At 38.7% G+C, this 23,552-nt stretch overlaps 1 protein-coding gene across 4 annotated transcripts in view; it reads right to left on the bottom strand.

The window, feature by feature from the left end:
- The window catches only part of LOC136445370 (uncharacterized), a 39,595-nt gene that overhangs the window by 8,216 nt on the left and 7,827 nt on the right, over nucleotides 1-23,552 (bottom strand). Inside the window, exons 4-25 of one of the 4 annotated variants that reach the window (XM_066443342.1) lie at nucleotides 22,494-22,543; nucleotides 18,001-18,070; nucleotides 16,875-16,919; nucleotides 15,191-15,259; nucleotides 14,510-14,603; nucleotides 13,005-13,105; nucleotides 12,523-12,602; nucleotides 11,422-11,488; nucleotides 10,819-10,884; nucleotides 10,337-10,389; nucleotides 9,819-9,884; nucleotides 8,655-8,745; nucleotides 7,787-7,870; nucleotides 5,785-5,802; nucleotides 4,724-4,738; nucleotides 4,227-4,311; nucleotides 3,816-3,868; nucleotides 2,586-3,299; nucleotides 2,295-2,342; nucleotides 1,489-1,525; nucleotides 1,111-1,199; nucleotides 382-611 (exon numbers count right to left, since the gene is read on the bottom strand). In XM_066443342.1, the coding sequence (XP_066299439.1) occupies nucleotides 382-611; nucleotides 1,111-1,199; nucleotides 1,489-1,525; nucleotides 2,295-2,342; nucleotides 2,586-3,299; nucleotides 3,816-3,868; nucleotides 4,227-4,311; nucleotides 4,724-4,738; nucleotides 5,785-5,802; nucleotides 7,787-7,870; nucleotides 8,655-8,745; nucleotides 9,819-9,884; nucleotides 10,337-10,389; nucleotides 10,819-10,884; nucleotides 11,422-11,488; nucleotides 12,523-12,602; nucleotides 13,005-13,105; nucleotides 14,510-14,603; nucleotides 15,191-15,259; nucleotides 16,875-16,919; nucleotides 18,001-18,070; nucleotides 22,494-22,543 (2,225 nt within the window). The remainder of the gene's footprint in view (nucleotides 1-381; nucleotides 612-1,110; nucleotides 1,200-1,488; nucleotides 1,526-2,294; nucleotides 2,343-2,585; nucleotides 3,300-3,815; nucleotides 3,869-4,226; nucleotides 4,312-4,723; nucleotides 4,739-5,784; nucleotides 5,803-7,786; nucleotides 7,871-8,654; nucleotides 8,746-9,818; nucleotides 9,885-10,336; nucleotides 10,390-10,818; nucleotides 10,885-11,421; nucleotides 11,489-12,522; nucleotides 12,603-13,004; nucleotides 13,106-14,509; nucleotides 14,604-15,190; nucleotides 15,260-16,874; nucleotides 16,920-18,000; nucleotides 18,071-22,493; nucleotides 22,544-23,552) is intronic. The other 3 variants (XM_066443346.1, XM_066443343.1, XM_066443345.1) reach the window with 3 other exon arrangements.

Below are 23,552 nucleotides of genomic sequence, written 5' to 3'. Positions count from 1 at the left end.
AACAAATCTATCCACTCGCAGCTGTTGTGGATTTCCCTGGCCTAACTCTATATACTCGGTACGTAAATGCCAGTAATATGGATAAAACATAGCACTTTTACACAGAACATTAATAGGATGCTACTTCAGACAGCATGGGGTTTTCTACGTGCTACTAACAGTGTGAGGATGATATGATCTCAAAACACTGGCATACATGAATACAGGCACCACAACATCACACAGTACAATGTCTACCTACATTTTCTCTTTATCAAAATGGGGGTAAAAAGAAGACTCTTTACTAAAAAAAAGGGATTTGTCAAAAGGTCAACACAAATGTGTAGGGTAGGATGGAGTATAAGTCTTCCATGGCACGGCACAGTACATCCACTACCTCACCTAGCTAGCTTTTCCTCGGCTGTCTTTTCCACCACCGAGGACATGTGTGAGATGTCCAGTGGCTTGCTTTGTTCTATGGCTATCATATACTGGTTGTCCCAGGGGTAGAACTCCCCTATAGGCAGGGGCACATACTTAAAGGGCTGCATGGGCTCTGGTTCCACCTTCTCTGGCTTCTTGGGGATGCTGCCGTTAGCTGCCTTGTGCATGTGCTGTAGCATGGTCCTGGCCTGGGGACATTGTAAGGAAAAGTTGGACACTGTTACTTAGTGTTAGGATGATAGCTGGAAGACTAATGTCTTTATTATAACCTGACGACTAGTTAAGTCCCAGCTGTAATATCCGCACTTGCGGCAATAACAAAATGTTACAATGAACTGGTTATGGACTGATCATTGAATATGACTATCTTACCGGTATATGGAATTTATCTATTGTTATATCATACCCGGTCCATGATAACATTCGATACAGGTTTTTGGACCATACTTTGTGGTAATACAACAGTGTATTCTGCATCACCATCGGTCCCAGCCCTCCCACAGGTTGGTTCCTTTGGGTGACACAGAATACATCGTGTTGTATTCTTTATGTTTCTATTTGTTATTATGTGACGCCTGACCTCCCCATTGAACTCTTGAAAAGTGGGCTTAGGATGAAGAGGGTATCCAAACTTATCAAACGTAAATTAAAGGTAAAAAATTGAAAAAAATAAAAGTACATTGTCACCTTCTGTTCCAGCCCCTCCAACAGCAGGTAGACTGACTTGTCCTGATCTGGTAAGGCACACAGCAGCTTCACCAGCTGGGGGATGCACGCTGAATGGAACAGCCAAAAACATACATTCTAGTCCTGTCCATTGTGACCACTCAGGGGACTTGAAGAAAATGGTCACAGTAGAGAGGTGGCTACTATAGACAGGGTTCTTATGATTGGATTGATAGGAAATATAATGTTGTCACAGTGGCCAGCTGACCCTTTGCAAGAGTGGCCACTAGTACAGGTGACTAGTACTTACAGAGTAAAACATTGGAGAAAAAAACGTAAAATAACATTTGAACATATGGGGGCAAATCATACTCATTGAACAATTGTATGGTTTCTTACCTATTTCTCTGATGATGTCAACTATACCCTTGTAAACCTGTTTGAAAAAAAAAAGACAGCTTCACACATGTAACTAAAACTAAGTATAAGTGAGGCAAGATGCTTATCCCAATTTTGTTTGCTTACTTTCTTGTTGTTGTTTGTTGTTATGAAAACCTTCTGGTGGTACGTTGATGAAGGTTAATCCTGGTATTACAATATCTAAAGACAATTCAATCTCTACATCTGAATAAGATACGGAGATGACTTCCAGATGTTTCCAGTGACATCCATCACTTTTCTTCAGCGTCACTTGAATGAACATCTGGTGGTATTTTGTTAATTGTTGTGCCCAAGTGTACATGTAGCAGGTCCTCAGGATAAGGACGGATGCTGTCATGAACAGAGATCACCACTGCTTCTGCAGTTTCCAATTCTTTCATCACAAGACCTGCTACATAGTTACGTTAACTTATCAAGTTTTAATATCTCATGAGCTAAATAACATTCTAGACCCACAGTTTTCCCTGTCCTTGGTGCTGAATGGCATTCTAGATATATTGTTGCCCTTTCCCTGGTGCTGAAAGACATTCTAGACCTACTGTTGAATTCTTGGATACTTTATTTCCCATCCATGGTGCTGAATGACATGCCAGATGTATTGCTACCCCCGTCCTTGGTGCTGAATGACTAAAATATGTTGTTGCCTCTGTCCCTGGTGCTGAATGACATTCCAAAAATATTTTCCCCTGTCCCTGGTGCTGAATGTGTACAAAGTCATGTACATGTAGTTTTAGCCAGAGAGTAGTAAAGGATGTCCAACTTACCGCTACATGTCTCCCAATCTCCAGGAAAGAGTCTGCTTTTAAATGGGTCTATGGCAAGAGAAGGGGTCAGTTAAATCTTAAACTTGACTTACACATTATCATGTCAAAGAGTATAGGTAGCATTGATTCAAATCAGCAGTAAAATAGCATCTGAATTGAGAATTAACACATTATACAAGCTGTATAGAAGCTGAGTATCAACCTTTTCACAGCTAAATACACAATTGAGCTACAAGCAAGATAAACTGATAGCTGTAACGATTGAAATGTGAAAGAGATGAGTATGTTTACCTCTATAAAAGGCACGAGGGCTGATCCCTCGAGGATAACAAACATGTCCGTGATGGGGTCGATCGCCCCATTTTCCACCAACAGATTTCCCCAGGCGAGCAGTCTGTCTTCATAGTTCTGTAGAGAGACGTCCGTGCCGCTGGACACACCGCTGGAACTGGCCATGTAGTCCTGTTTGACTTTACAAGTCTCGGCAGAAGTGGAGGGTGTACAGGGAGTACTGGCACTTGTAGAGGAGTCCGCTGTACCGCTAGCGTTTCTGTGGAGTTGGGACGTGCTCGCCTCTCCCGCAGCATTGCAACTTTTTATTATGGGGGTGTCGGGCCTTGTGCACTTCTTCTTGGAGTCCCCGCCTGGCGAGCTCGAGCAGCAGGGGTCTGTCACGGTGCACAACTGTTCGCAGATGGACTGGCTGCACGATGGCTTACACACCATGGAAATAGGGCAGAACGGTTTACAGGACTTGGGGCTGGCGTTCGCGCTCGAAGCAGACGACGAGGACGCGGTGGCGATGGCCGACTCGTTAGGGAAGCTGTTGCATTCGGTTTTCACGCTCCCCGTGGAACTGCTGCAGGTGCTGTTGAGGTCGGTGACCCCGTGCCCTTCCCTCAGTGGAATGGCTGGGACGGTGCTTTTGGTGGAGTGGATGTAAGGACAGTGCTCCACAAAAAGTTTTCTCAACTCCTGGTGAATTTTTTCCAACACTGCTTCAATCTGGAAAAAACATAATCATTATGTTATTTTACATACAACGTATGAATGCAACTTTGTTGTGTGATGAGAATGTCTTGAAACATGCGTACTTCTCACAACCACTTGAGTTGTCTATTTTGTCAGCAGCTGGGGAGCTTTTGGTAGGCTACCGAAAACTAGGGGACTTAACCCGTCTTGCTTTTTGCGTTGTTCACAAATGTTGGAAATGTAAAAAAAATGATGTGAAAATGTTGAAAATCAGTTGCAAATGTTGATCTGAATAGAGGTTTTTCAAATTCAGAATATTTGCAGTTTTGGTACCAAAAATTCTACAATATAATATACATATACCTTTAAGTCACTTAAGTCATTCACATTAGAGGTGCTTTGAATTTTGAATGTCACCTTTCAGAATGCAGGTAGATTGCTCTTGGCACACTGCACTTTTAGTATTTGCCTGGCTGAACAATTCTACACTGAACCTGAAGCTGTTGTATGACTGTCATCATGTCTGATAGCTCCTGACAAGTGCCTCACCTGTTTATCTTTCTCCTTCTGGGCTGCGATGTAGGCATTGACATCCCAGCCCGCTAATGAAAAGAAACGTTCATTAGGTTAAACTGTGCACCTGCTACATGCTACATCATTTTTACTTTAACCTTTAGCACACTGATATAGCCGTTTGGCATCCCATTCTCTATTGGTTACAGTTAGGCAGCAAGGAAAAAGTTAAGAATTCCCGGACTATTTATATCTCATGGTAAGAACAGTTTCTATGGAATCATAACACCACACCAATGTTACGAACAACCTTAGTTTACATTTTTCAGAGAGCTTTTAAAAGCTTTTTCCATTACTTTTTTAAAAGCTTTTTCCATCACTTTTTTAAAGCTTTTTTTATTACTTTTTCCATTACTTTTCTAAAGAGAAGACAAGTGGATTGCTAACCCATTTGCCCAGGCCTGGACACGTTGCCATGCCCGTACCCTGTCCCTGGCTTCCAATACTGCTTCTCCTTCTTCCCAGAGGTAGACTAAGATAGACACAAGTTTCAGAAGAGTTGGTAAAGAATTAACAATTAACAGCAACAGTCAATCAATATCGCAATAGCAAACACACAAAAATGTACAACTAGCTATTCAGATTTTATTCAGACTTGGTTTCTTACAAATACAGGACAATGTATATTTGAAATGAAATGACAGCAGCAATAATAATTGAGGATCCCAGTTTGCAGAACTTCATGCTGAAACAACTAATGGTATGGACAAAATGTCACGCCTTTGGAAAAGTGTGATGGCTATGCATTTGCTTATATTTACTGTTAAAGAATTTGCTACATCCATAGGAAACATAGCCCAACATACATGAATTGTACGAATATACTACAACACAGCACACCACAACAACAACAAGGCACAACAACAACAACTTATAATACCTACCGGGACTCCAAAGCCCTGGAAGCATGAAAGGAAGTATATGTCATACAATAACATATAATTCTTTAATTTACAATATACTGCAAGTACAACAATTAAGTTCTAGCTAAACATGATTAACATGTTCTAGTGAGCTCTGAGCTGCCTTGTTGTTCTAAATTGGTCCCTATGCTTGTCTTCTATGAGACAAATGTGTACTATAAGAATTCATCTAATGCCTGCTCAAATTGGGAACATAAACTTTGCTAAAAGGATTTGTTTCTGCCAGTGTTTGTTGGTTAGTTCTTGGTTGGTTTCCTGCTTAACCAAATGTCAGTAAGTTATGGATTTTTATAATTTTTGTGGGTAAACTTTAGACAAAAATACATCTTCGATTTTGGGAACAAATGTATAGATGCTTTATTGCGAGACAGGTCAAGGTTGAAGGTGCCCTAAGCGATTTCAGGGGGTAAAACTTGAAATATTTCGGGAAAGCATTTGCATCATTATTTCATGCTTTGGGCATTTAAAAAGAGCACAGAAACAAGCTGCAAAAGGAGTATTTTATTCATTGGTACCACCCATAAATCAGCCCAGAATCCATCTGTAACCGTTTTCTGTTGACAATTTTCGGTAACTTCCAGCAGCGTGACGTCACAATGCCCGAGCACATTGAGCCATGACCACGTGATTATTTCTCCGGAAGCGTTCGGGACTTATCGGTCAGAATCGCGCATGTTCGGAAGATTTGAAATGATGGCTGGATTTCATGTGCTCGGATTTTCAATGAATTCCCACCCCACAAGGATATCAAATTTTTGCTCCATGATGGTCAATATGTAATGGGATAGTGTTGTTTAAACTTACTATGGATAAAAATGACAAAAAAACTAATTTTGAAAATATGAATTTCAATGCCATGATATTGCTTAGGTTGCCTTTAACATTACTACGTATTCTGCAGTTTCAAAGTGATGCCCTATTCTATTATAAATGAAGGGATCTATAACTATCAATTTTTTAACAGAAGAAATAATTGCACTAACTAATTTAAAAGATAATCGTTATGAACTAATTTCTCATACCAGTAGTGACTTCAGTTTCTTCAGTTAAGCAAGGGAGAAAAAACAGGAGAAAACGTTCATTACTTAAAATATCAAGGGCCAGACTTTCTTGAGCAATACTTGTAATCAAGAGACGCTATGATGATGATGCCATGCTCAATAACCCATAAGTCATATGAATCTTGTCTGTCCTTTGCCAGCAACAGATTTTCATTGTTGGCATCAACTTATTCTAGAAGGCATGATAATGATATTGGTAGTAGTAATATCATTACAATATAGGGGCATGCCCCGGTGTGCGATGGTCCTAATCTTACAGTCCGGTCTGGGATGACATCTTGAAAAGGTGATAGTTCACCTGTTATGTCAATCCTTCCACAAATGTGCTAAATCGAAATAAATAAATAAATAAATAAATAAATAAATAAATAAATAAATAATAATTCAACAATGAAGATTCACATAAAAATACCGACAACAGAATTTCAAACGAAATCACAATACAGACATTGACAGAAAAACCAAAGCTACACTATAACAATTACAATCACCAAAACACAAACTTGTGTTTCGAACATTTCCCTTTCAAGATGTCTTGCCCTCAGGATGTGTCGCCATTATATCAATTAAGAGGTCACATAATTCTATCCTAACCTTAACCCTAACCATAACCCTAAATCTAACAAGAGTCCGTAGGACACAACTCTCCGTGAAGTATTTATAGTATGTACAAGTATTGACCCACACAAATTGCATCTCTGCTCAGTCCAAGTAGTGTTTTAGAGCAAGTAAAGAAAAAGTGTTTGTTTATCTTTTTCTTTCAATACAGGAGTGGTCAACCTGCTGAAAAGTATGTTTTTACAGCATGGCACAGATGGAATCTCAGAAATTCCGGGAAAAGTCACAAATTTAGATCTAGATGGCCCCTTTTCAATTATCAACGAACCATTCAGCCTTACAAGTTACAACTAAGATGTATCAGAAATCACAAATATTCAGTAAATCCTCTTTCCACAATTTATTGCAGGCCAGCCTGATCTATAGCTATCAAGCTATTTGCAATAAAAAAGGCTAATTCATATTATCGTAACATTTCACGAAGGTCAAAGGTCACCGGATCTAACCACCCGGAAGTGACACTGGCGCGCGCACTTTTCTGAGAGATATTTCTCAACAATCTTTCATCCCCTGTGTAAACTTTTTACATTGTCACAGCCTCCGTATTATAAACTACAAGTGTGGTAAATTTGAAGGTCCAGAGATTTGCCATTTTCACACTGTGCGTAAAAATACATCGTCCGTCCCGTGCGCACATACTGTATGCGAGTTGCGAGGGACACGGCATACTTAATACACAGACTGGAGCTCACTCGGCACATGTTCGCAGCTAAAATTCACAATTCCCGTTGCCGCATTGGTATGTAACTTGGTATATTGTTTCCTAGGTTGCGTGTGGTGATGCACGTTGTCTATTTTTCAATGTAACAGTGACTATACGCTCACAGCAAGTAAGAAAGATTTATACCCCGTATCTGCCTGAAGTATTCCAGTCATGCATAACGGATTATAACATGGTCCCTATGGCAGGGCAGTGGGACATAGCATTAATTATAGGGGTGCAATTACGATATCGCATTTACGATAAAAGTAGTTACGGTGTAACTAAGACATCGTGCATCACCACACCCAACCAGGCACACTATATGCCAAGTTACACACCGATACGACGACGGGATCGTGAGTTATAGCTGCGAACGCGCAAGCAAAAGCAATCCCAATACCCCAGAAGGAGGTCACACCTCCTTCCCGGAGTAACAAATAGAAATTTAGCTACAAACAGTGATTTATACAAAATTTACATTTGAATGACCAATAGTATAGGTGACAGATTGTCTGCTGGCAAAACATCTTGGTAGCAATACATCCTGATACTGTTTATATATGGTACAGTAAAGCCTTTCAAGTTTCATTGTAATAATAGAGATCACAGCAAAAGTTGTACAGTAGGGTGCAAGGTACTTACCGATGACTGTCTGATGGCTTTAGATGCTGGCTTGGTGATCTCGATGGCGTACCTGGTGTTAGCACGTGGGTTGACTTCACTCACCTGTGGGACACAGGTAGGTGTGAGGCTGCTTCTCACCTCACACGTGTAAGAAAATTTCTTATATCTTAGTACATCTTAAATGGTACCATTTGTCAATGTTACCATTTCTTAACTGTTAGCATACCTTAAGTGTCACTATTTCTTTAACTTAAGTATTTCTTAAGTGCTTCCATTTCTTATTAAGTGTTACCATTTCTTATCTGTAAGCATTCCTTAAGTGTTATCATTTCTTTTATGTCAGCATTTCTTAAGTGTTACGATTTTCTTAAGTGCTGTAATTTCTTGAGTGCTACCATTACTTAAGTGCTACCACTCCTTACATGTTAGCAAGAAGTACTTGGTTTTTACTCTTATTGACGTAATAACTAGTAGCATATTCGAGCCAATTCAATCTTCCCTATACACCCTAACTACAATCAAGGGACACTTAAGCTAAGTGTACGGTGTAAACTACTTCTGATGCACATGTAAGACTTCTTTTAGTCTAATCTTCTAGTCTTGTCAGAGAGATTAATCAAAATCCATTGGACATGTAGTCTAATAATTTCCGTAGAACATACTACATGTATTAGGTATTTCTAGTATGTGAAAATGCATCTGTAATTTAGCACTAGGGCTACAATGTTGTACTTTGATTTTTAAAAGTGTGTTTACTTATCAAATCATCTCATCTCAATTCTGACATTTGCAACTGAGCTGGATTGGCATCAAACAATGCAGCTCATTTCCTAGAAGAGGGTATTAACCCAGATTCCTCATAAGGCATCTACGGAGGGGTACTTACCAGCGCCAGTCTGAGTAGATGGTGCTCAATATCGACGTACGAGCCGTTGGGGTACCTGACCGAGTCGTTCCTAGGGCTGTCCACATCGATCCTACAGGCAGTAAGGCATGGCAGGCTATCATTAACGGCCTGGACTGCTCATTCAACCTTACTGAACAACCCATTATAGTCCTTTTACTTACAGATTAAGGAGGACATTAGGTATTTATTGCGATGCTACCTTAACCTTTGGCTCTACAGTGTAGAGACCTATGTCAAGCCTCATTTGTAACTGTAGAATAATTGTAAACTGCTCTGTAAGAAATACTTCTATGTCATTATTAGTGTGTGTATATACATCTGATGACAGTGAATAAGGTCCAGTGCAGAGTTCTGACATTTAAAGGCATACATGTAAACTGGGTAGGCTTTAAAATGATCAAACGACTGGGTAAACCATACATTACCCTTCCTAACATGGTGGTTATACAGATTCTATACTAGAGGCAGGGCACTTTAAGCAGGCCAGAGAAGGTTAAACAGATTGGTAACTAAGTAAAAGTATAGTTTTAAATGCATCCCTCTTGACATGGTGACTTATCTAGATTCTGTAACAGGAGCAGCATACTTAGCAGGGAAGAAGGTTAAACCGGTCATAGAATTCACAACACAACACAATGCAGAAATCAGGGCTTGAAATTCATTTTTGGGAAAAGGTGCACTGGTGAACCTAACCTGAATGTTAAGGTGCACAGGAAAAATTTTGGGTGCACAATATGTCTTAGAGTAGAATGTCAGGAAAACATGATTCCAAACCTTCAGAACTTGAAATAGCTAACTTAAAAATTCTAAACAAATAATACAGTAGAGGGAATACACTTGAATACACTTGAATTTCAAGACTATGCTGCATTATTAAGTGCACAGTTGTGTTTTATATAAATTATGTAACCCTACACAAATATCTAGGTGCACTGGTGCACCCAGTTAACAATTAGGTACACAGCTCCAATTTTTGTGGGCAAAAGTGCACATGCACCCAGTGTTTCCAACCAAGATTATTTTACTCAATGGGCACCACATAGCATGACCCAAGGTCACTGCAAGGTGTGACGCAAGGCCACTCCGAGGTTACGGGTATTACATACATAATGATATATAACTGTAACAGCGATATACAGGTACCTGGCCCATCTCTGCAACATGTCCTTCATCTCCAGTAGTACAGTCTTCATATCCTTGGCAGGATCCCTATGGAGCAAATGTTTTAGTCACATATTGTACTGTACAATCGTGGATCACATGTCTATAACATATGCTAAGGATTGAATTCACACACATTAGAACTCAATGTGTCTTTTTATTTAAGTATGGCATCTATCATCCAAGATAAAAGACATGTGCTTTCTTTATGTACTTACTACATTTTAAGTTACTATTAACAGATTTTTGTTGCACAACATAAGGATTCACCTACCAACAGTCATTATTGCAGAGAGGAAGGTAGCAAAAGGGCTACGAAAATGTTGGCTGATTTTATTCTTTTGGTTATAACAACTGTATCATCAGAAACTAGCTTGAAAATGGTTTTCCTGTCAATGACTGTTACGTCAGGTATATTTTTTTAAAATATGAAATAAAAACACTAGAAGAGAGAGCAAATCAGAATGCATTTAGATACCAGCTTGTGTCACAAGACTCACCAGTATGAGAGTTTCAACATTTCCATATTGGTGACTCTCTGCATCATTGCGTCCTGGAGGGGGAGGGAATATGTTATATAACTCGGTCAACTAAACATGACCCTACATATACAACATCAGCATCATTTTTTACATTTGTACAATCATGTGCTTGAATATGTAGGTCAGGTAGCTCATATGGCTTCATCAGAAGTTAGAACATAACATTGAAAGTACACAGTTGTAGCACTGTAATTCTACAACTGTTACACTTATATTATTCCACATATAGCCTGTGTTTTACATTCAATCTCTTGCAGTCATGTGCAAAGGCTCATGTAATTGTGTCAAAAGACATATCTTATGCAAGGGCTGTAACTCTGATGCAACATGGACCAAAGAGAATGAAAGAGACTCGGCAGCTATAAAAAGTTTAAAATACTATCAGCAGGCTAAGTACCCTATGTGCTTTACGTTCTGACTACGTGCTGGTTGGTACTGACCTGTAGTCTTGGTCTGATGACCTTCACAAGCGGTGGGTAGAACGGATATAGGTCGATGGCAAAGTCCTGAGAAGGGTGAGCACATTTCAGTTTTAGAAATTAGTACAGCAGGCTTGAAGAAAAACTTGTTTACTTCACCATATACATATACATATACATATACAAATTAAAGTACATTTTTATCAATTTCATGTCAGCAGAAGTTCATATTTTTTGGACGGATGGGGTGAATTCTTTTCCCGACCCAACAGGCAAATTTCCGTCCCAGGACAGACGGACAGGTCCTGGAGACAGCACTGCAATATAGATCATTCTTGAATTTGCTTAAAAAATAACTAAAGAGAAAAAGTTGATAACTCTCAACCTATATTCAGATCTTACTACGTTCATATTCTTGGAGCATGCAGCCTTAATACATAAAGAGTATTTCATTTGCCAGTTACTTGTCCCTACAGTTTACACCTCCAGCGTCACATGATGGAAATTTTACAGTACAAGAAATCATCAGCAAATGAAATTATACAAAGAAACGATTCAGCATGTAATAACACCAGTTTTAATGGTGGAAAAGACTCTACAATTAAATCAATATCAAGTCCTTACCAATTGAAGCTGAATGTAGCTGTAGCCAAACCTGTCCTGTATCACAGCAAGGTCTCGCGATATTGTACTGGAAATAGCAGAAAGACAAGACTTTTAATGTCCAAGCAGATCTATCGGTGGCAAGGCAGTCTCAAGCAGATCTATCACTAGTATCAGTGGCAAGGCAGCATCAAAAGGGCCAACCAGTATCCAAAGCCACTGCATACTGGTTAGCTCTTTTGATACAGCCTTGCCACTGATAGATTTGCTTGAAGATTACAAGACCTCAGCATCCGACATACATGTAACATGAGCACAATTAGACTATACATGTACATGTAGTATTTTTAAATGTGCAGTCATAGATGATGGCATGGTAACATGTAAGGGAATACATTATACTCCTTCTGGCATTTAAGTGACAGTGATCATGATAGAAGAGGTTCATTTTTGGCACATTTCCTTAAAAGGCTTGTTCCTTAGTCGCTGCACACATCTAGAAACCTTGACATTAAAGGGCATCAGACTGAGAAGCATTTCTGGATAGTCTCCAAGGGTTATCTATGAGATTAATGGAATGAAATTGCACTGTGGTTCCCAATGCAGAAAATTGATCATTTCACATTGCTCGGGTTCCCTTGAATGTAAAATGCATGAAAAATACATCATCATGTTAAGTATGACAATGAGTACATTGAATGTCAATTTTACACTTCATTTTTCCCAATGCTCATCCTTATACAATTTTCTTCCAATTATCAAAACAAGGTTTTTCTAGTGATATCTATGAACAGAATATCAAAATATCAATAAAACATGACATAGTTGTTCGTATATTCATTCTTATTGATCCTCCCTACAAGAGCAGAATCACAATTAAAGAAGAGTCTTCAAAATGAGCAGCCACTGCAAAACCAGTAAGAGTAAATCATCGTGCCAGTCCATAGTACATTACTACAGCTTACACAAGACGACTATTGCACATTTGTTACAAGCTTAATGAATAAAACTGTCACAGACAATGCACATTCTTTATTGCATTTCATGACGCATTCCACGCAGTCTAAATTGGAGTGGTACCACCCTTACGTGACAGGTTTACAAAGACACAGTGAGTCCTACCTTTTCTCGGCAAAGTTGTAGAGCTTGACGCACCACTGGTAGATGTTGTCATCTATGGGCTCAGCAGAGAAACCCAGCTCCTGAACATCAAGTGGAATGAATTACAATGTAACATGTTGACAGTTAGAAGTACTGGAAGTATCAAAACTGTCACAGTTACTTAATTTTTGTCATTTTGGGAAGAATGCCAGATTTTATGATATACTTTGATTATGAAAAGGTGCCATGTTCTATTCTGTCGCATATTTGTGTGACTGATAACAGGTAAGGTTTAAGATATAATTATTAAATATTTCTCACTGCAGAGGCAAAATATAACTGTCAAAATGCGAGAACAGCACCTTAAAAATAGGCAAATACCATTCTTAATTTTCTTGATTTCCAGACTAACTTTCTGTAGATCCTTGAATAACGTGATTCCAAGAGATTCTTTGAAGAAGCTTACACACTAATTAAGACTGAAGGGAAAACACTTCACTTACCTTCTCTGCTTCCAGTATTTTGACCAGGTCATTGGCGAGGATACCAAATGCTGCATTGCTTGTGAAAATCTGCTTGGCTTGCTCCTTGTCCTGACCAGAAGCTGAAGACAAAGGAAAACATATCATCAAAATCATGACACAGCTTGGATTTTGTTCACATGGTGGCACACAAATTTCAGTAAGTTTTCTTGCTGTTTCAGTAGCAGGGTATATTTTTACAGGGAGGGGTTGTGAGCCCTTCCCTTTCAGCGAGGCACCTCCTCGAACAGAGGACCCCCATTTTACGTCCCTTCTAAAAGATGATGCAGCCCCGGCTGAGATGTCCTGACCCTGGGAACTGAACTGGGGTCTCCAAGGTACCAACTAATTGGAAACAGGAGCTCAAATGTGAGGCGCTAGTTGAGCCGCAGGGCCATTCCCAGGCTTTGATTTGCACAAACTAAATTGAGCTAAAAATACATGTACCTTCCATGATATATGACTGAGGGTGAAATGACACTTGTATTGCATGCAGCTTAGAATAAAAATGTATAAAACAAACAAATATCCTCTATTCATACACAACTGTTTCCTAGCTTCAAGGCTACAGCCTCAAATTACATTCAGTTTTTACACTGCAAATAGACGAGTTTCCAGGAAATTCATCTATTGTCCTGGTACTTAAGGACAGCTCCAATTACAGTGTCTAAGAACTTTAACCTTCTTCTTGCTGTGTAACCATTCGTGTATGAAAATTATACAGGTTATGAAGTTAGACATCAAGATGCAGGTTAAAACCTACAGGCATCTTTGCATAAACTGATTCTCTTGGAAAACAGGAAAAAAAAACATATGACTGAGGGTGAATACAACACTTGGTACTGCATGCAGCTTAGAATAAAGATGTATAAAACAAACATATATTCTCGTTTCTTTCCCTATACGTGAAAAACCCCACTCATGGCAATAGCTAACACCAACAGGTTAATCCGTAATGCAACTGTTACATAGCTTCAAGGTTACAGCCTCAAATTACATTCAGTTCTCATTAAGCACTATAAATACACAAGATTCCTGGAAACATCTTCTGTGGGTGTATTGCCTTGGTATTTCAGCACCGAGGCCAGCTCCTATTACAGTGTCTAAGAATAGGTTATTGTGAAAGCTTGAGCAAATGCTACGACGGGGGAGATGCACATAGGAGATAAGCCAAGCTTCAACAACCACACTTTCAAGGCAATGACCAGTTAGGTTCTATCAATTACTAACTGTTGATTTTCAGCATTGCAAAATGACATTTCAGCTTATCCACTAAATCTTTTACATCAGACTCCATTGAAAAAAATACATGTTTTTTTTATTGATCACAGCCATGTAATTTGGGTTACGAATGTTGGCTTACATACTGTAATGTAGGAAATGACAACATGACAATCGTTTCAAGATTCAATGAGACATTTCTCATAGCAAAGCCCTCATATCCAACACTAGACACTGCTTGGTGCCCTATCTGTGGCAGATCTCACCTTGTATTGCACCCAGTTCTGTAGTGGTTGGGCCGGTGGCTTTAGCTCTCTTCAGCTGCTCTCTTATCTCGGCCTCCCTCTGGGTCCAACGTTTCTGTTCAAGTTTATAAAAGAAACTAGATTTAGAGAAGAAGCTATAATATCACAGTTATACATCCACAATACAAATCTTACACCCTATGTATCTTGGATGCAGTTGATCCACAAAATACACTTTTGGGTCAACTTTCACTGGTGCAAATAAATAAAAAATTACTTGCACCAAAAAGAAATTATAAGTCTTGCACAACCATCTTCCTGCATGTTCTAGAAAGCATGATGCCCTTATTCTCAAAGATGGTGACTTTTAAATTGCTGGGTTCAAGGCTACTCAACGTGTGCCAAACTCATAAAAATGGATTGAATACAAGCTCAAAAGGCATACAAAATGTTGCTTGTTGAATATGTAATTTGTTTGAGCACTGATTCTTTATTTGGAATGAAAATTACATGAGTAAAAGGGGATAAAGTTCTACTGGTGGTAACTTGCACCAGTGCAGGTCGTCTTGAAATTACGCGCATGGCTCCAATCTTATGTGCGCAAGCTTGCACATGCAAGTATTTCGAGCCCTGGAAAGTCATGCACATCTACCTGACTACAGTTAATACTAGCATCTGTCATAATTTGTCTTAATAAATTACCTTTTTCCTGGCAATAGCCAGTTCCCATTCTGTTGTGAATGTAGAGTCGTCGTCTGACAGCATGGTCTCCTAAACAGGCAAACACAACAAAGGTTCAACATTATTTAACACAATGTTGGAGATTGAAAAGCATCTTTTGTATAAAGGGTGAGGGCGGAAAGTTTGGTAACTATTCAAGGATGATCTTCAAGTATGTCACATTAATCTAAAGTAAGATATTACTTTATGTCAATGAGAACTGTTCAAGGCATTCATGGATGCCTCTGTTTTAAGCTGTTTTAAACAACAAATGACCGACTTTTGGCCGACTGCTGCCTACCCCTGCATCAGGGAACCCTGCAGCAGTATAATCTAATACTGGATACTACTACTACACCATATAACAAGACCCAAAGGCCACTTGAACTTGAAAGTTACGGGTTACATGAGGGCAGAATCTCTTCTGCCTCAGTTAGAAGCATCATGAATGAGTTAGACTTGTTCTAGTGACATCCAGGCAAATACTTTCCATTGGTACTGACAAGAACTGTCAGAATACTATGGTATTTTGCTTGGTCACAAGTTCCAGATAAGCCACTTAGCATATAACACAAAACATCTGGAAGTTCATAGGCTTTTAAAAGGGGCTCCCTTGGGCATTCAACAGGGGCCATGTAACTCCAAGCCACGAGATTATGAGCACTTCAAAGCAATATCACTATCAGTCTGTTTGGCAACAATGGCTTTACTGGTGTTGTTGTGATAGAAGATTTGACAAGAAAACCTTACAGCTTCAATTAACATCAAAGACATTGCCATATATTTGATGTCAAACATACAATACAATTTGAACTTTTTGTGGGTTATAGATAAGGGCACCTATAGTACTATCCTTGGTACTGAAAGGCTGTTTGTAGGCTACAGAGCTCTCTCAGATGCTTTTATGCACAAATCGTTTTCCATGACTGAACTGTTAAAGGGTGCCGTCCCTTTGATTCAGGTCAGACAATCATCATTCTCATCCGTTCACCTTAACTTTGTATGGAACGCAGAGAATCAAGGTCGACCATTAAGAGCTTAGAGTCAGATGAAACGACCTTCCACTTGTATCCCCTGCATCCCAAGCATGTGTCTGCTTAAAAGGTTTTCACAGTTGCCCGAAGGAGAGGTCAGACTAATACCGGTGACGTCAGTCCTGATGCAGATACATAATCTACTGCCTTCAGGCTTAGCTTATACATTATAGCTCTTAGTTAAGAACTGAGATGACATTAATTTTTCTTTTTCATCTATGCCAAAAACTCTGCTTAGGTGTAGCATACAGGAAGCTATTGTCCTACTGTTAGAAGATGTGTTTTGGACAGTATACGATGGTTTAACGTACGAGTTAACGTCTGTGGCTCTTTTTGCTTAAGCAGCCAGTTGACAATTATGACGTTATAATGTCTAGTACCAGTTGGATGAGTATCGTTATAATAAGATTCAAACCCTTGCCCTTCTGGTAAGTATCTTGAAGAGTATAACCGCATTCTTTATAGCTATTATGATCTTTACTTTATATCAGTAAGACTGCAACAAAGCAATACTCCTGTACATTTCTGCTCTTGTAAACTTAAAGCTTCAAACTTTGAAACTGAAGAAAGATGCCACACACTACGATAACAGGAATAATAAGAGGGGCCAAAGATAAGATAAGACAACTAACCTCGTGACTCTCCTCTTGCTCTTCTTCTATCTCTTCATCTTCGTCCTGACCATACATAATAAATAAAGCAGAAAAAAAGGTCACCAAGGGCACCTGTGGCAGAATCTATATCTAATGAATAAAAACATGATAAAGAAAACAAGACAGCTTCAAAAACGTAATCAACATCAAAAACTTTGCTTTTTATTTGATGTCAGACATACATCAATACATTTTGTGCATCATAGATATAGGCGCCTATGCTGTCCTTGGTACTGAAAGGCTGACTGTTTTAGTGTTTGTAAGCTACAAAGCTCTGTCAGCTGCTTTTATACTCCGAAATCAACATCTCAATCCAGTATGTGTATATTTTTACCTCCAAGGTGAAGGTACATAAATGTATGTAAAGGAGGTTCACCTCCTCCCATATATGGGTGTATTGTTTCTGTCTGTGTTTGCACCTATAACTCAAGATCCTCTTGATGGATTTGTTTGAATTTTGGCATGTCGGTAGTTATTGAGGCCCCGATGATGCATGGCAACGTTGGGTACCGTAGCAGTATTTTCAGGTACTGCAGAATTATCTAATAACTTTATAATAACTTTGTTGCATAACAATTGTACAAGGTACAAAGTTTGACTGGTAGTGGTACATATGACTGACCTCCCCATCTTGAAAGTAGTGCAGTACAATCCATCAAAACATCTGTTGCTTGTCTAAAGGGTAGCAAGCTCTTTCTGGCAGGGACTTATCAGCTGCGACATATTTTGTTAAAAATCAACACCATAACTACTTCATGGAGGTTTATATATCCTCTACAGACTTGTTATCTCCATGAAAAATGGAGATATTGTTTTGTGTGTCTATGTGTGTGTGTGTCTGTGTTTCCAAATGTTTGTAGTCAGCATAACTCAAGAACCTTTAAAATTTAAATGGATTGCGATGACATTTAGCATGTTGATAGATCTTGCTAAAACAAAGGTCAAGGTCGATTTTGGGCCCTGGTATGTGACCTTGGTACTGCAACAGAACTTCCATTTTCTGTACCTTTTGACCTGGACATGCTATGGCCATGATGTTTTGGTGGCAGATAGCTTGTTTGTGGTTGTTTCCACACACTGTGAAATGGCTGACATTTGTGCTCACCTCTGACATATCCATCTCCACGTCCGATGACGACAGCTCGTTCCTGTCTGAGTGGTGTAGAGAAGATGCCCTGAAACATGACAAAATACAGTCTCAATAATTCTGGTATATTACATGAAGAATGATCTTAAGGAAAGCTTCTTGAAAAATTCCGAAATCAGAAAAACTATTGAGATTTCAAGATTTTTTAGTTTTCAATAAAGGGTATTTTTGATCTTTACCGTGTAAGATAGAACTATAACACAAAACATCGGACCCATAGCTATAAAATGTGAAAGTATATATAGGAGCAATAGTCCAAACCTGATCATGACTGCTCAGCATTTTGATTATATATTTTATCTCAGCAGCATGTCATATGCAACAAGCCTGTATAGTTTATTGGGAATAACATTGCTTTGAAATGACATTTATTTAGTCTTTTAACTAGAACAAATCGGTGTAACAGCTATAAGCACTAAGACATATGTAGCAGCTGTATTAGATTTTTCCCTGATGCCTTATACTGTGTGCATTAAAATACTTGGTCCAAAGTCAAATCTATCAATAATTAGGTTTGATGAAATGTATATGGAGAGTTAACATTTAATTATTAAATCATCAAGCAGACTCAGACCTTTTAGGATTGAATAATATATGAACTACATACAGGGAAAATAGATTAAATTACATAAACGTGGATTCCAACACGTGCAAGATGAAGTCTGTAACAATTTAGCTCACTTAATTATTCAATCCATGGATAGCATATCTGTCAAAACTTATAAACTTATTTTGATAGTCAGAGTCAGATAACTGACATAAAGACTACAATATAAATTACATAGGACAACAAGCTACAATACACATGTACAGTCATCATTCCAAATACAATGTTACAAAATATGGAAATTTTGGTTTCGTAATCTCCTTATGCGCCGAAAGGACAAATGTAAATTTTCAAATGTGTTTCTCAGAAATGGGACATTCAAATGTGTTTACATCATCATGTATAGTATTAAAGAATCTATGCATTATATGTAGCAATTCAAATATATGTGTTAGTTTGTATAGGCTATATGATAATAATGTTTGCATTGCTCATTGGTGATTTTAATGTTTTTGTTCGGTGGTAATAGCAAATGACCAGGCCTTATAACAGCATATATACCTCGGGGTGGGTCATTAACCTTTAAGTAATATTTGGAAAAATCCTTGAGGACCAAATCTATGTCCATTATTGCTGTATGGAATTGAGCTGCCTGAAGGAGAATGACGCAGGACATCATAAATGCCTAGTAACAACCTCTTTGATCACAAGCAATGACGCATTCCAATGGTAATGGTAGTCTATAGAATGCATGAGCTACACATAAGGTAAGAATTTCAGTGAGGTGACTGTATCCATATCCATAGCTGTCAGTGCACATGGGTGATAAATATCACCATTAGAGTCCCAAAATGCAAAACTGGTTATTTCTTGCTGGACTAGTCTGGAAAATCAAAAACTGGACCAGAGAAGAAGCGGTGGACCAGTTTTGGGACTGATTAGAAAACGAACGGTACTAGCAGGTGGTCACACATTTCGGGGCAGCTTTAAACTTGCAAGCGGCACGCAACAAGAATTGAGTAGAGCAGAGTTTATTAGGCGTACTGTGCAATGTGCAGCCAACTTAACGTTCAATAGGATGATTACATCATAAGATTTCATTTACACTAATTCCATTGCCGCTTTCTATGATATAGTACGTTGTACTACTGTACGCTGTACAGACCTGAACCTGATCCTCTAGACCTAAACTGGACCTGAATTTTCTATACCAGAATCCACCGTTATATCATAAATTTTTTGATATACATATAGACACATAAAACAATTGCACTGACAAAATTTTTCGCAGCAGAAATGAGAGTTTGGAGGAGTCGAGAATAGAAATTCTATTTTTTTTTTACTTTCAGCACTTCTCTGGGAGATTCCATGCCTACCAAATGTACCAGCCACACAAGGATCTGACACTGCAGAAGTGGTACGTGCTTAGACGTGTGAAACCTGTCATTCAGGAATCGTTTAACATGCAGCATTCGTTACCACTGCGGGAAAATCAATGCTGCACTTTTCCAAATTAGCCGGGCAAGTCTACACGGCCCTACGTTGCTCTTAGTTCTACAGTTCTCACATTGATCGACATGATCAAACAAACTCTGCTGAGCAGACACAACAAGACACAAATGAAGTTGGGCTGAGCTTGGCTATTTCCATTCTACATGGACAGCTGTGTACTGGCAAGAGTAGCAATCAAGATATAAGATTTTTGGGACACACCACGGGTCTAAGAGAAAGGGTTAAAATCATCCTTAGTGTGTTTAGAACAAACATACAAGCACAAGATGAATGGTCAAATACTCATAGGACAAGCCTTTTTCTGGTTTAAAAGTCACTATTCAGGCACCAAAACTGCTATTAAAAATCATTGAAACATATTGTGAATGATACAGGAAACTACATACTATCATATTGTACCATTGTATAGAGTCTGCTACAGAAGCATCAAGAGGCATCTCTGGTAATCTACAATTCTACATATGCATGAAAAGATATAATCATGGTACATGTAATTTTGTATTCAGCCAGAAATATATAACCTTTGCCTAGCTTAACAAAAGACTAGAGGAAAAATGACATCACCTACATGTATGTACCCATTTCCATTACTTTTTACAGAAAATTGATATTCATATCATTACAAAATTTAGGTTTTCATTAAATTTATAAGCTTACCAACTAAAGCCTATGGGACTCCAGTTCAATTTTGGTCCGACACCATCATATAATGATGCAAGTTTTATTATCAGATTCCACATCAGTAGTTGCCTCAACCCCAGTGTCATTGGCTCACAACCCAGAATACATAATACAGTGTCCAAGATTTTTTACCCTAAGCTAACAGTTTGCAGTTTTTCTACATTTAATGAAGGACAGGAACAACAAATTCATCCTTCTTTGGTTAAAGCGATCAACCATAAAGAATCATAATAAAGGAAAAAGACACTCACCTACTATGTACAGTCAATACTAACAGTTTAAGTAAGCCTTGCGAAACAAATCAATGGTAAAAGTTTCATGCATAGCAGTACAATATCATGACCAGGTCGACTCAAAATCTCAGCAATTTCTTTCCAATTTTATGGAGCTTTCCTCTCTACACCAATTATGTGTGCCTTTTCTTTTCTTGACCTGTATTTTGATTGAAGAGAGCGACCTTTCCAAGTTAAAGGCAACCCCAGCCCACTTATCATTCACAAGTGGGCAGAAAGGTTGGGATGGCTGAGTCTCAACTTGTGGCAAGTCTTGTGGAAAAGGGTTTGATGAAGCTTTGAAGGGGAAGGGGACCCACGGCAGTTTGAAATGGAGCCAAGAAACAGAGACTTAACCCTCTCCCTGCTGCCTAACTCAGTCTGTAACGAATAGGCAATTGGGTGCCAAACGGCTACTTCAGTGTGCTAGAGGTTAATGGTGATCAGGATTTCACTGTTGTTTCAGAGAATAAAGCCTGAATGTATCAGGTATTAGCTAGCTAGCTATGCATCTATGCGTCTTTTGGACATCTTTCTTACACTGATGTAACAAAGATATTAGATAATCTCTTTTGCAGCTTTACACCCCAGAGGACCCCCTGGATGCCCAGAACCCCCCCCCCCCCCCGCACAACACCCCCCCCCCAAAAAAAACAATTTTTGAACACCCTGTCTGTAAATCCTAGCTAAAAGCCTGTCTGAGATGAGTTTTACCAACTATGGCGCGGAGGTTAATGTCTTCTAACGAGGCTCCTTAAATCTTTCTCATCATTATGATTAGGCATAAACTACCTTGTCCAATATCATACCTATCATGTTAAAGTGCGCAATGGCACTGATGCGGCACAGACTTTCCTTTGGAATACCCTTAGGAATTTTCAATACTACTCCTTAGTCTGCAATTAAGCTGCATCAGGGAAGATTTATTCAGTATGTATTACAAATCTTACCAGTTAAGAACAGATGAATAGGGATCATTATGAAAAGGAGACTTGGCTTGAAAGGGAAAAAACTGTACATGACTCAATGTCCCGTCCTAAGTGCTGCAATCCTTTCTATTACCAAAATCTTGGTCCAGAATCAGGGTCACTAACCACTGGACTACCCCTGCTACGTATGTGGCAAAACAATTTCTTTCAGGAAGCTTAATTGTACCTAAATGCCAGAGGTATGAAAAGGCTATCTCAGTATCTGTTGCTTGGTTTTCAGATCCAACATCTCATCCCAAGGGCTGCAATACTTTCCATTACCGAAATCATGGTCCAGAATCAGGGTCACTAACCGCTGGACTAACCCTGCTACGTGTGTGGCAAAACAATTTCTCTCAGGAAGCTTGTAGTACCTGAATGTTAAGTGGTATGAAAAGGCTATCTGTTGCTTGGTTTTCAGATCCTGGGATCAACGCCGAATGGAGAAAAGGAGACGATAATCACACTTACTTGTTCAGCACATTGGACAGAGTCAGTCTCACTGGAGCATCCAGCAGATACTGTGGAAGCAACGGAAGAATGAAACAACTGAAAAATCAGAGTGTGTTATCCTGCAGGCTAGTGCAGGTAGAACTGGAAGTATGCAGGTGTTTCTGACATCTACCTGCATCTAACCTTATTTATTTATATATTCATTTATTTCTGTTTTCTTTATACAGGATAGGAACGCTCAGTGCTTACCACACTGCTTTACAGGCGTGCCCTGTACAGAATAACATACACAGACTGCACTGGTCAATGATAAAATCAGCTACTAAGACACTACATACTACATGCATCCAAATTTTTGGTCCAAATTTGCATGAGTTGCCTTAGCATTCTTGTTTTCATCTCGATAACTCATATCAACCAATATTTCTTACTAAAAGCAACAACTTCTACATGCAGAAACATAGCAACATTATGTGAGATGTTGGTATTCACCCAAAGTGAAGGAAGGAAATGCAACATTATACAGCATTGTGTGGGAGTAATTAAATTCAGCAAATTTGTGTGAGAAATAAAATAGATAGGCTATGTCTCAGAGTAACTCATGCCTAAAGCATCTAGTTTCAGTTTCCAAGACTTGATTAACAGCTTGTATATATCATGATGCAAGTAATTACCAGCTTTTAGGGATTAAGACTTTCTTTTATCATTTATAAAGACTTCTTAAATGATGATATACATATATATTTCATTTCAACATCAATATTTTTAATGCATTTAACTTAAATCATTGTTCTCACTTTAGAATGGCTTGATAAAGACATCAAATAACATCTTTCAAAATGAAAATGAAAATAAAAATGAGTAAAACTATACCAATATCAAAGTTGGCCTTAACTCATACTGTACCAAATGACACATTTAATTGATTTATATGTTCATTTATGTCACACCTGGGCTGTGATAACATTTTAATACATATGTGTCTTTTATGACACCCAATGGGATTCCACTTGTATCACACAGGCTTCCATAAAATAATTCTAACATGCTTACTGTGTACAAGTGTAAAAAATTTGA

Source organism: Branchiostoma lanceolatum, chromosome 11, assembly GCF_035083965.1.
Source record: "Branchiostoma lanceolatum isolate klBraLanc5 chromosome 11, klBraLanc5.hap2, whole genome shotgun sequence".
NCBI lineage: Eukaryota > Metazoa > Chordata > Leptocardii > Amphioxiformes > Branchiostomatidae > Branchiostoma > Branchiostoma lanceolatum.
Note: the sequence above shows the minus strand (reverse complement) of the source record. Positions and strands in the feature narration are given on the sequence as shown.